Source organism: Triturus cristatus, chromosome 2_1 (genome assembly GCF_964204655.1).
Source record: "Triturus cristatus chromosome 2_1, aTriCri1.1, whole genome shotgun sequence".
Classification (NCBI taxonomy): Eukaryota; Metazoa; Chordata; class Amphibia; order Caudata; family Salamandridae; genus Triturus; species Triturus cristatus.
In genome coordinates, this window is record NC_140581.1 from 1,104,100,585 (window position 1) to 1,104,114,287 (window position 13,703).

Here is a 13,703-nt window from a genome sequence, read left to right on the forward strand (position 1 = left end):
CGCCTAGCTGGCAGAATAACATCACAGACTTCGGGAGGAAGGTTGAAAGCTGTCAACTGTCGCAGATAAATCTCCAAGCATGAAGGTAAACGCTGTGCAGGTTCGGGGGCAAAACCTTCTCCTGTTGCTGCAACAGAAGATTCTCTCAAAGAGGCAGCCTGATCTGAGACCCGATGGTTAAATCCGGAGCCACAAGAATGACTTGAGCCCAGTTGTTCCTGATCAACTCGAGGACTCTGGGAAGGAGTGGTATTAGCAGAAAGGCATACAGGAAGCCAGAGCGCCACTCCAAACGAACAGGTTCTCAGAGCAAGTCGCCTTGGAAACTCCAGCGTGCAAAACTGCTGACATTGCATGTTCTCACCTGTGGCAAATAGATCTAACCAAGGATCTCCCCACTGCTGAAAGAGTCCTTGCATCACCTCCAGATGGAGACACCATTGATGATCCGCTAGGCATCTTTGGCTGAGTTTGTCAGTCCTGGCGTTCAGAGAGCCCACCAAGTGTTGAACCACCAGGGAAATGCACTGGAGGCACAGCCATGTCCAGAAACCCAGAGCCTCTTGACAAAGAGTCCATGACGTTACCCCAACCTGCTTATTGCAGTACCACATGGCAGTGGTGGTGTCCTTCAACAGCCAATGGTAGAAGTAGAGGAAGACTGGCACCCCGACATTCACAGATGAGCTGCAACCACTGCCATCACTTTTGTAATCACCCTTGGGGTGCTGGAAAGGCCAAAGGGGAGCATGGCAAACAAAGTGAAAGTGCTCTTGGCTCATTGTGAAATGAAGCCAACGTTTGTGGAAAGGCAGGAAGGGTATGGGGAAATATGCAACCAGCAAGTCCAACTCTACCATCCAATCTAGCGGGACCAGGGCAGACAGAATTTGCGCGAGCATCTTAAATTTCTCCTTTTTCAGGAAGAGTTTTAGAAGGCTCAGGTCTAGGATAGGGTGAAGGTCTCCGTTCTTCTTGGGTAACAGATAGTAGCGGGAACAGCAACCATTTTTTTTTTTTTTTTTAAACGTATTTTTATTGCAGAATTAAGTATGAGAACTCCATAATAGCGACCCATGCCCACAATGTGTCTCATAGCCCTCGCATCATTGTAACACTTTACACAGCCATTCAGCCCACATCCCGGAGGCTGGGCGGCACAACATTACCGGCCCCTGAGTATCATAACCATCCTGGCACAATAGAGCAGGTAAATCTCCATTGGCAACATCTGCTTTTCTCCCATCCGCCTCAGTCCCCAGCTGTCCGTCAGTATATTAATACAACAGTAGCGGGAACAGCAACCATGACCTACTTCTGATGCTGGCACCACCTCTATGGCTACCTTGGCCAAGAGAGACCGCACTTCCTGACGGAGCAAGGACAGGTAGTACTCCGTCAGTTGGTCTTCAGTGGGTGGAATGGGTGAAGGGGTAGTCACAAACGGGAGGGAGTAGCCCCTTTGGATGACTTACAAAACCGAAAGATCTGGTGTTACTGACTGCCAGTGGAGCAGGTGATGGCGAATCCTGGCCCTCCCCCCCACCCCGCATTGGATGCCCAAGATGGTAGGGGGCTAACTAAAGAAGTTTAGAGTCTGCAGCTGCAGGGGGGGCGGACTGACCCGACTTCTGGCTAGTCGTAGACTTCAGAAGATCAGGGACGGGGACTTAAGAAGGATTAGGTTATTCCGGAGGCTTTTAATGCCTAGCTGGTTTCTACTAGTCAAGCTGAACTGCAGATCTGTTTGGATGGAGAGGCCTCTCAGGGTAGTATTTTAAGGGCTTTTGACATTTTATGTGTTTACACAAATTCTGCTCTTACTAAATGGGGTTGTCCGGTATCCCAGCCCCATGTAGGTGGTTGGACAAGGATTGCACTAGGGCATGTAAGGTGCTCCTAGCTGTTTTAAAAAAAGCACAGAGACCGTTGTGAAGTGAAAATGAATAGAGCGGCACTAAAAATAGAAAGCTCGTATTAAAAAAAGAACAGTGGGAGAATCTTCGGATAGCCAGTGCTTTGAAGGACAGCACCATGTTCTGGATGGTTGTAAATCATACTTTCTTTACAGTGGACCAGGTATCACACCATGCAGTTACAGTGCCGGCTGAGGCCTGGGAGAACAACTTCTCAGCACTTGATGATGATGAGGCTCTTAAGCCACCTATCCAGCTCCTACATGAGGCTGATAAACTGAGGTTTCATTGAGAAAAAGTTAGAAAGACAATTTTTAGTCTATCTCCTGATAAGGCGTTGGGCGCAAATGGGGTCCCCGAAGACTTTTTGAAATACCTAGTCGACTTATGGGCACCTGTCCTTACTCTTCATGTCAATTCTGCTTTGATCAGCTTCTTGTTTGAGGCATGGCGTCCCTCAGTGATAGTGCCCGTATTTAAAAAGGGAGACAGGAAAGGCCCGCATTCTATAGACCTATCCCGGGTTTAGAGCTGACAGGGACACATTTTCTGCAAATTATTTTGACTCCTGGTTGCTCACTTATGTGGTACTTAAGAGTGAATGTGCAGCACTTCTGCCACAGTGAAGACGCGTATTAAACAAAAGGTGCAAAATGGAGAGCCCAGATAAAAATTAAATTAAGTTCTGAGAAGAGGGTTCTCATCTAGCGGTTTGTAATTTTTCTATCCTAAAAACGCCCCTGAAAATTTCAAGTACCAACCTGGATGGATACTGGGGTCAAAAGCCTAAAATGGTTGTTGCCTCTTCTCCTGGTCTTTCAAAGTCCCTACACTACGCAAGGTTTTGTGATCATGTTAGGAACAAACCTTCAGTGGGTTATCTCCTGACACTGTCCTTGCTACTATGATCAACAAAGGCACTACTAACAAGTTTAAGCAACATACTATTTTGCAGCTGTATACTCTCTCTATAAGTACCACTGGACAAGGTTCTCTATGGCCCCACAGGGTACTTCATTCCACTTTGGTAAAAAACAAAAAAACATACCCCTCCCACCCATGCCTTGGTTTCTAAATTTAATTATTTTTGATTATAGGTAGAAATGTGCATGAACCTGTATAGTAGTGGGTAAGTGGGTCACTTACCTAGTCTGGTGAGTCAACTGTAAGGTGAGTTTGCTAGGGTCCATGACTAGCAATCACATCCCTGACGTGTCTAATGAATCATTCAAGAACAAAAACAAGCAACAACAAAAGGCCATTAGATGGGTATTTAACTAAAGACACAAACCTGTGACAGATGTAACAGGATCGATCTTTGTGGGTTGGACAGCCAGTTCCTCCTCCGATGCCATACACATATTGGTTGCTCTTAGAAGAATTTTCTGCAAAATAAATCCCAGCTCCAAACATCCCTCCAATGTATGCATGTCTCTCATCAAACCCTTTGTGAATGATGGCATTGATGAAGGGAGACCCTGCAGAAGAAATTAAGAAAGGTATTGGGTACTCCGCTAGAACATTAAAATTTAACAGGGAGTATGATCTTTACATCCAGAATATCATTAACTTGCCATGCTTATGTAATACTGAGGACAAGGGTTCTGTTCAAACAAAAGCAATTTCTACACAAAATACTTGATCCCATACCAAATGTCACTTATCTTGGTAATAACACAGAACTGGTGTACTCACAGACATGACAAAGACTAATAGAAAATGTGGTGGCACTAAATATTTTCCGCAGGCATGACCTATGCCATCATTAACCTTTACATTATATTTACTACTTCAAATATATAGTTTAGGAATATAACTTACCTAAACTAAAAGTTTTGAGTTCCAACCATATCTGTTACTTAGGCTAGGGACAAGTGAAATCATATAGGTACATTTATGTAATTTAGTCTGTAGGCTCATACTTATTAATTTACTCACTAGGGAGGGGGGAGGCCAGTGGTCGTTGAGAAGTATGCAAGAAAATTACATCGTTAGCAAAAATAAATACTTTTCTGCTGATGGATACATCTTCCTGCAGATTCCTCACCTTATGAATAATCCCCAAACCAATAACCTCTGGGAGGTAGGACTGAGTAGTGCTAGTTAACCAAGGAAACCATGTAGCACAGCACTGGCAGAGTATTCGTCACTGTGTGCCTGTCTGTGAGGCAGTAATGTTTACCAAAAATATGCATAGATGACGATGTGGCTCTCCTGTCGAAGTCCACTATCAGAACACCTCAGCTTAGAACCATGGAAGTAGCCATGGTCCTAGTGGTGTGGGTCTTAATAGCCTCAGGAGGGACTGTTGTGGTCAAGGAGTACAAAATATTGATACAGTGGATTAACTAACATGAAATGGTATTTGGTTAAAGTCTTCTTGGCTTTGATGAAGCCCACAGAGGTGATCATCTACTCTGTCATGTCGTTATAAGAGGATACTACAAGCCTGGAGTCAGTCTGTGCAGCCGTTCCTCCTCTCTGGTTGTATGAGAAGAGAAACAAAGTGGAGTGATGGACTGACCCATTTGAAATTATACACCAATTTTGGTAGGAAAGATGGACAGGTGTGAAAAAACAATGTATCCAGTTAGAATACTGTGAATAGTGGTCGAACCAAAAGATCACAGGCCCTATGGGCTGAAGTAATTGCTACCAAGAAGACAATCTTCAAATTGAGAAGAAGAACCAGACAACTGTGCATGGGCTCAAATGGCATAAGAAAAGTCAAGACAATATTCCAATCCCACTGAGGAACAATAAACCGAGTGACAGTAACATTTAGAGCAAACCTTTCAGAAAGTGCACCACTATTTGTGACTTAAACGACAAAAGTTGACCAGGAAGATACATGAAAGTGTCAAAATAACTGCAGCCAATGATAGACTTTGTTGATAAACCAAGGTGTAAAGTGTAGAAAATGGTATCGATAAGTAAAATGGGTTCACTACTACTACTGCAGGTAAGTAACCATTTCACTTTGCAGCAGGAAACCTTTCTAGATTCACATTCTGTGCATTAATTTTGTAGCGGTGTCTGTCTTCTTTGGGATTTAGGGTAGAAATAAACGTGTACTTGAGAACACATGTTTTTAGTACTTTTTATCCACTTTTCAATTTACTTGAAAGTCCACACAGTAATGTATTCCGAAGGCACGTATGGAGGACTAGGTAGATTCCATAAAGATGTTATTGATGGAAATATCTGGCAAAAGGGCTAGTGTGGCTCCCTTTTTCCCTGTGGGGAATGCAGTTGGTTTTTCCACAAGTTTTACGTCTGTCTTTTTGTAGCATGTCTGAATTGTTTGCACCATCCATCATGCGATACAGGATACAGGTGTACCTTTGCCTAATGGTGTAGAGGAAACTAAGAACTGCTTTCCTTTTCTTAAATGCTTAGCTTCTTGCAGGTAGCACATGATCACTCTTCGGATGGCTAATATGCTCAAGGCTCTTTCAGAGTGTCTCTAGTTGTTGGAAGAACGCAGGCAGCTGTATAGTTAGGTTAACACAGAACCAACCTTAGGATGAGTGTCAAAAGTCTCCCCAGTTCTATTGTTCATGAGTCCCTGCTTCTCTCACCAGTGGATATATCGCTTCCACTTTGTGGTGCAGCACATCTGCGTACCTGGTCACCTAGCCTTCCTGAGGACCGCCATAGTCCCTTGTGGGAGGTTGAGGTGCCTAAATTCTATGTACTCAGGTGCCAGGAAAGCTGGTTGAGGGCTAGTTGGTTCTAGGCCACAGACCTGCCTATTGTGTAACTGGAGTATGCCCTGAACTCCTGGGAGGCTTATTATTTCTCCCCGAGAGATCTCCAGGTCCAAAAACCATATCGGTCTCACCCACTGAGGAAATAATAGGATTGACATCATGGTTGAGTGTCTGCATTTGTCTATCGACATTGGAATTAATGGTATTGGGGAAAAGCATATCCAAATGTCTCTAATTAGTCTATTTATAGGGCATTTCCCTTGATTCGGTGGTGTTGGCACCTGGATGCAATGTTTTGGCATCTTGCGTTTTCTGGGGGATGCAAACAGGTCTCTGTCTGGTGTGCCTAATTTGCAAAAACACTGTTTTCAGCACTTACGGTCTGAGCTCACATTTTTCTGAATGTGGTTGCTTGTCTTTTTTTTTTTATTTAAAAGAGTATTTCATTCGCCGCGTCCTACAGCTTTTCATTTTCTTCTTTTTTGGAAGTGTGCTCCTGAAGGAACATGACGTTAGTGCGGGCGGGAAAAGGGCATGGGCAGGCGAACAGGACAGGTGAGAGGGCATGGCAGGGCGCTCAGACCTCAGAGGGTGGGCCGGTGGGGATCGGGGCAAGCAGATGGCCAATGGAAGCACACGGAAAAAGGTGAGTGGGTGGGGTAACCACAAGGACAGTAGTGAGGGGAGGAACTTGGGCGAGCAGACAATGGAGGGTGTGCTGGAGGAGATGGGAGTAGTATATGAGAGGTACAGCTGAGAAACACACATTCACTTAGAGTGCTTAAAGAAAAAGAAAAATGAAGTGCCTGAAAAAGTGAGAAGTTAAGCACCCAGTAATGCATCCATGCTCCAGGGGAGGGACAAACACATGAACAGAAAGAAATTATACAGAATCTGATGAAAAAGAAACAATCCAATGAGTGGAACAATAATGCCAACCAATTTTAAACAAATGGTGGCCTATGAGCCCCTTGTGAAATAACAAAAGGTCTCACAAGAGACGGTGCATGCTCTATCTTACGCGAGACATAAAAATGTACAACCTGTTGTTTAGACATAATCTCTAAACCCACAGTACCGGATAGTAACACAGTCTTGGCATGTAATAATAAAAAGGAGGGCTTCCATTGGTAGTGTGGTCTTAAAAACTCACCATGAAATAGCATGCGCTCGTTATGGTGATTATGGTTTTCCTCCGAAACCTCCTTTTGTCTGTGACAAAATCGTTCCCTCAGCTTTTTGTTTACCACCTTCTGAATCTGAAATGGAAAAAACAGGATTCTAAACAAATTTTAATGTTTAATATGCAATACATTTCCTTTGATCAGGACTGTGTAAAGGGTTATAACTAAAGACTATGTACTAAGTTTCAAAATGTTTTTATTGGAAGGAAACAAATGAATGCAACTGGCCAATACAGCATGCACTATTGGTGACTAAATACATTTTTCGGGTCACATAAAAATTGCTGGCCTTCTCGAAGTAAGGCAAAGAAGTAATACAGAAATTTATACTTTGAAAGAAATGGTCCAAAATCATGTAGATGGTCAGGACTATTCAGCATATGGGTATTAATGGTGACCCCCCCCCCCCAAATGAGACTATACCAAGTTTAAAAATGACCAAAAATGTATTTTATCACAATTTTAACAGGTGAGAACAAGACAATCACGTTTACATATTAACTCAAATTACGATAAAAAATTGAACATCTCAGTGAAATTTCAAGTTTATGAAGACTCTTTGGATACTCCACTATAGCATCCACAGCAATAACTTGAAAGAATATACTCCCATATTTAGAATATCTCCTGTTGTAGGCAATTTAGAATGATTACTCTCAGCACATTTGCATATTATTTGCCAAAACTGCATTAATTTAAAAACTAACATTACTCTTCTAGTACATTTAAAGGCACCAATAATCTCTACTCCAACAACATGTATTAAGAGGCATTAATCTGCTAAAATGACAGATGACCTTTTAAAAAAATAATTCCTTAGTCTCTTTTTATTGAACAAGTTACTTACCTTTGGTAACACGCTTTCTTGTGGCTACTCTAACCGCAGATTCCTCACCTTTAGAATATTCCCTAGGTGCCAGACTAGACGTGGAAAGCTCTCAGCAATGCTTCAGTGCACTGCAGCGAGCACTGTGTGGCTCCACAGAGTCTGTACCACCATGGAAATGACAGGTGGAGCTGCACAGATACACCACTCATATGGGGTGATGTTCGTTTCTTGCGTGAAGCTTTCTACTCCCTCAGACAATGAGCACTTGCCAGCGGTCAGTACTAGTGTGCAGATCTCTAACTTGGGACCTTTTTAGATGTTAAAAAGAGGATACTCCATGGAATGGGGAAGTTGGAAAGAGATGTGGAATCTGCAGGTAGATTTTCTACCAGAAAGAGCATTACTGAAGGTAAGCAAAATATTCTTCTGAAGAATCCTTCTAACTGCAGATTAGAATAGATACTAAAGCAATATCTACCTTCTAAAGGTGGAGACTCTATACAGTGGACTCAGAACAAAATTGTTCTGCAGAAGCAAATGATCTACATGTCCTTCCCATTTAACCTTGCTGTCAAGACAGCAGAGCTTGGTGAATGTATGCAACGATGCCCACATCGCACCCTAGCAGATATCAAGGACAGGCACTCAGTTGTACTAGCCTTAGCACTTATGAAATGGGGTAGCGTCCTTCTGGAGGCAGTTTTTTGGGCAGAGTGCTTAGCAGACCTTAATGTAGAGGGATATTCACCTCAACAGAGGCCTCTTTTGCACAGCCTTTCCTTTCTTCGTCCTAGAGAACCCCAATGATAGCAGGTCGTGCACCCGATAGGCCCTGGTATGATCGATGTAAAAGCTTAAAGCTCTTATGGAGCCCTTCAAGGATGAGAGGGTCAAAGAATGTTGGAAGAGTGATGGACTGCCCAATGTGGAAAGCAGTCACAGGTTTTGGCAAGAAGGTCGTCTGAGCTCTCAGCACCAGTTTGCCCAGCAAAATGGTGGTGTAGGGTGCTAAGATCAAGCTAAAGTCTCCACTAAGGCATCACAAACAGTTTGAGAGAAAATGTGTGCCGAGTCCTTTACTACACCGCATCACAGCAGGGGACTTACACAAGGAAAGCTGGTCTGGTAAACATAAAAAGGCTGAAAGGGCTAATAAATACCCTTTTAGAGCTGCCCTCCACACTATAACTGCAAAGGATGCACTTTCCTCCGTACGTGGCCCAAGTGGCAAACTCATCCCTGTATCCAGGGTGGTACCAAGCCCAGTGGCCTCTTGCAAGTCTGTGTAGAAATGTTCATTACTATAATGAGGAGGGAGGATCACGTGTGAGAAAGTGCCATCTCTCTTGCATGGTATGCCCCCACTTTTTGTTGAATGCACTTTGACTGTGCCACCCTTAGAGACCGTGTACGCTGACACACACACACACTGCCCTTGCAGGCTGAGTGTCTGGGTACAGAACAAAACAGAGAGTCGACATGGCACACATCCCTATGTGCCATGCCCACAACACACACTGCCCTGGCATACATCAGCCACCCCTCTAGCTGGGTGCCCTATGCCAGTGGCGTAGGTACAGGTGCATGAGCCCTGGGCCCCTACAGTACCCAGGTCCATTCCTGGGCACTGTAAGTGCAGTGCTGCCATTTAGGAGAATATGGTGCTGGGAGATCGTCAACACAAACTCCACAGCACCATGATGGCTCCACTGAAGACTGATAAGTTTAGTATCAAACTTCTCAGCACATTAAACCCGCACTGATGCCAGTGCAGGATTTAATGTACAATGCACGACAGAGGGCATCTTAGAGATGCCCCCTGAACCTAACCTACAATCCACGTCTTGTCTGATGGGCTGCCTAGGCTGCCACACAGCAGACATGTTGCTGGACCCCTGGGTAGAGAGCCATCCGCTCTCCTGGGCCTGCAACAATGCACATCCTGGGCGAGGTGCTAGGTCTCCTCCCCCAGGATGGGCAGGGGAAGCTTCAAAGGCATGCCACCTTTGTGAGCTTCCCCAGGCCATTTGCTGTACTCAGCAACTGGCCCCTACCGGTTCTAAACCCCCACTCTGGTGGGAAGACTGGCCGGAAACCCCAAGGAAGGACAGGGGGTGTGCCAGTCTCTGCCAACCCCACCCCTCAGGTGGGGGAGGCGAGGTGAAGCGCATGTTCGGGCTCTCGCCATCTTGAAGATGGGGAGCCCTGCCCAATCAGGACTAGGCCACTGCCCCCCTCCCACAGGAGAGTGGCAGGATAGGGGGTGTCCCCACCGCAGGGCAGGGACCCAGGGGTCCCTGCCCTTTAACTACCTGTAACGCCCCTAAATTTAGTATTTAGGGGCTCCCTGAACCTTCCTTCCTTAGATCCAGATTCCGAAATAGCAAAGAAGATCAAGAGTCAAGAAGACCTGCCGTGCAGCTGCTCACAAGAGGAAGATACCAACTGCTTTGGTCCCAGCCCTACCGGCCTGTCGACCCTCGAACTTGCTCCTGCTCAACCCTAGCATCTCCAGTGGCCAGCAACCTCACCAACCCCGGAGGACCTGGCTACCTTGTGACTCTAAGCAACTGGGACTCCCACGAGCAGTGGTACTGCTCAAAGCAAGTAACTGACCCCTGGCATCAGCCAGGAACCGCGAACCCTGCACACTCTGCTCCCGCCAAGCCTGGGCTGTGATGGAGCGGACAAAGACCCCGAGGACGTCCCCCCGGCGACTGTGACCCCGAATCCAGCACCCAAGGACCCACCTCGACGCTCCTGACGATGCCTGCAGCCTCAGAACCAGGGACCCCTCCAACCGCGACCAGCCGAGGTTACGATTTCCCGACACCAAAAGGCACCCCTGCACCTGGCGCCCTGCGGCACCCTGTGCCCAACTCCTGGGTGCCTACCTATCCACCAACTACCCAACTTACCTCTCGAAGTGGTGGTCACACCTGAAGAATCTTCGTCCCCGAGCTTGCAGGCTTTGTTCGTTTTTGAGCTTCTCCACTGCAATCCATTGAGCGCCCGAAGGCTCAAAAGCACCCTGCACCCAGCCGCCCGAGTGCCCCTGGCAGTGCAATCTCTACTCTACTCTACTACCCCATTTGCCCTGAGCAAGTGACCAGGAGCCCAGCTCCCTCAGCCGCGAGGCCTGCTAGCCAGCAGCCACCAACCAAGGGAACCCCTGCCTCCCATAGGATAACATTGGACCTAACTCACTCTGCACCCGTCTGCCCCTGTGCCGCTGAGGGTGTAACAACTGTACTGATCTGACCCTGGGGCCCAGAACTTTAACTCTGCCAGTCGAATACTTACCTATAAGCCGATAACTCTCTTTTCTTCCATAGGGTAACATTGACTGGCTTCTACTGATATTTCTTCAAAGTGTGGAGTTTCTCAACTTTAAAATATTCACCTAAAATCAACCGAGTAACGAAAACGAAAATACTCACCTGCTATCAGGAGAGATCCCAGTGCTGGATCTTGGTGCCCAGCACTGACCCTGAAAAGTAATTACAACCATACTTACCGCTAACCCCATTTTATTACATAGGAAAACATTGACTGTTTTTCTGTGAAATTTCTTCTAAGTGTCGATTTTTGCAAACTACAATTATTCTTTAAAAATCGCACCAACTGTGAAAACGTTTTAGAGAGATGTCCCAGTGCTGAACCTAGGAGTCCAGCACGGGATTACAAAAGTAACGAGAACATACTTTACCTGCAACCTGAATTTCTTCCATAGGATAACATTGCCTGGTTTTTGCTGACCAAGATTGTGTCGATTTTGCAAACTTACAAATATTCGTTAAAAATCGCCTGTATAACCAAAACACATTCTTCCAACTGTTTACAGGAGGTGCCCCAGTGCTGGATCCAGGATCCAATACTGAGTTAGAAAAAGTAACCATTACCCCACTTACCTGCTAAGTGAAATTCCTCCCATAGGATTACATTGGTGATTCTATGAGAAAAAGTTTTCAAGTGTCAACTTTTAAAATACCAAAATATTGCTTAAAAATCACTACTGTAACCAAAATGCCTTTACTCAACTGTTTACAGGGAATGTCCCGGGACTGAATCCAGGATCCAGTCCTGTGGTTAGAAAAGTAATCCTCAAAGTAACTAATTGCATTTAATTAGAAATTCCTATTGAGCTCAATGTATTATTGTGTTTGAAATGGTGTTGCCTATTGCAACAACTGTGTCTATTGCATTCAAAAGCCTACTGCATATTGAAAGTATTTATATAAAGCCTCTCATTCAGAGAAAGTATATTTTTAAATCTATTGTTGGTTCTAAAATAAAACAACCATATATTTTTATACAACACCATTGGCCTAGAGTTCAGTTCTTGAGTGTGTGAGACCATTTGCTGACTGAGTGTGTGCAACAAATGCTTTACACTGTCCTCTGATACTGCTGTACTGCTCGACCAAGCTACCACTTTAGAGAGTAAGGTTATATCTAACTTTAGCCTCTGCCAAACCTCTGGGGCCTGTGGACTCTGTGCACCCTGTACCTATTTGGGAACAGTATATACAGAGCCACTTTCCTACATCATCATCTCCTTATGGTGGGTCTTGGTTAGGATCAGAGCCAAAAAGATACAGGTGCCTCTCTCAGCACAACTGCCTTTGGAGAGTGCCATTGCAGAAAAACAAGTTACTTACCTGTACACTGTGGTTCACCAGTATTGAAATCTTTCACAGATTCACATGCTTGAATCTTCCCTGTTGTCAAAGTGGGAGTCCCATGGTAACTATAATTAGCAGTGTAAACCAAAGCAATAACAGTAAAGCCAAAACCCATGAGATTGTATACCAATCCACATTATTTTAATAGAACCAACCAATATTCAATCAGAGAGAAGTCACAACCTTATTCCTCTCCTCCACAGTCCCCACACTTTAGGTTTCAGAGCAAAAGTGTGGCAAATAAAAAGATACTAATATCTCAGTTAATCAATGTGGTGAGCACCTGAAAGGGGAGGTGAGAAGGTTGCATGTGAATCTAAGTCGAAGTCAAAACAATACCTTTTCAGCTCTATGCCTGAAAGAGTATTGTTTAGACTTATACTGGGTGCTCCCATGTGTCTGGACAAAGCTATACCTCTCTGAAGAGCTCTAATGAGAGCGAAACACGTGTCAGGGGTTGCTTTTAGTCATTTCAGTTTGGCTTGGATAGTATTTTACTGATCCAAAGCTGTAATACTTTGCCTGGAGTGGTGAAAGGCTTTGGTCATTTTACAGCTCAGCATGGATAGCACTGTGCTAATCCTATGCTTAAAAATTGCTGTAGAAATGGCAAAAGACTTTTCCCCTTTCTATATAGGCGTGGATGGCACCATGCTAATCCTATGCTTCAAGACTTTGATAGAAAAGCAGACATTTGAGGTGAGAAAATTTAGAGTGTGGCTGGTGTTGAGAGCGCTCTATACAGGAGCTGCTTTCCATCTAAACTCGAGAACTACCCAGAATTCTCTGCTTCGTTTTGAATAATTCATGCATCACTCTATGCCTGAAAGGAGATATATATCTATCTATATATATTCGTTTCAGACAAAAAAGTGACGGGTAATCTCGGGCTGCTCACAATTTCAATGTAATTAACACCTTATAAATCCACAAGCGCGTTTCGGCTAGTTGCCTACTTCACTCTGCTCGCCTCACCCACAACCCACCCTCTACATATACCACCATTTTTACCAAAAGTGACCTCCTAAAGAAAAGAAAATGGTGGTATATGTAGAGGGTGGGACATGAGTGAGGTGACAACAGCAAACAAGGCCATTAGCCGGAACGCGTTTGGGCATTTTTAAGGTGTCAATGAAATAAATCAAATTTGTGAGCACCCTGAGAGCGCCAATCACTTCTTTTTGTAGGAAATGAATATACAGTGCAAGTCCACCCTCACAGGCGGAGGCACCTGCCCGCCAGGATAGGGTCAGGTCCTTTCTTGGAGGACAGGATGCAATCGGTCCTGTTATCACCCTTTTCCTCCTCTGCAAAACCGTGGGAGTGCTTAGTGCGACAGGGTTCAGCTCTGAGTCCCGCTCTTTTTTTATATTTAT

At 44.9% G+C, this 13,703-nt stretch overlaps 1 protein-coding gene across 4 annotated transcripts in view; it reads right to left on the minus strand.

Annotated features, from left to right (window-relative positions):
- The window catches only part of LOC146866435 (poly [ADP-ribose] polymerase tankyrase-1), a 555,840-nt gene that overhangs the window by 20,444 nt on the left and 521,693 nt on the right, over positions 1 to 13,703 (minus strand). For all 4 annotated transcript variants that reach the window (XM_085636500.1, XM_085636501.1, XM_085636499.1 and 1 more), the window contains 2 exons: positions 6,783 to 6,888; positions 3,208 to 3,394 (listed from right to left, as the gene is read on the minus strand). In XM_085636500.1, coding sequence (XP_085492626.1) covers positions 3,208 to 3,394; positions 6,783 to 6,888 — 293 coding nt within the window. The remainder of the gene's footprint in view (positions 1 to 3,207; positions 3,395 to 6,782; positions 6,889 to 13,703) is intronic.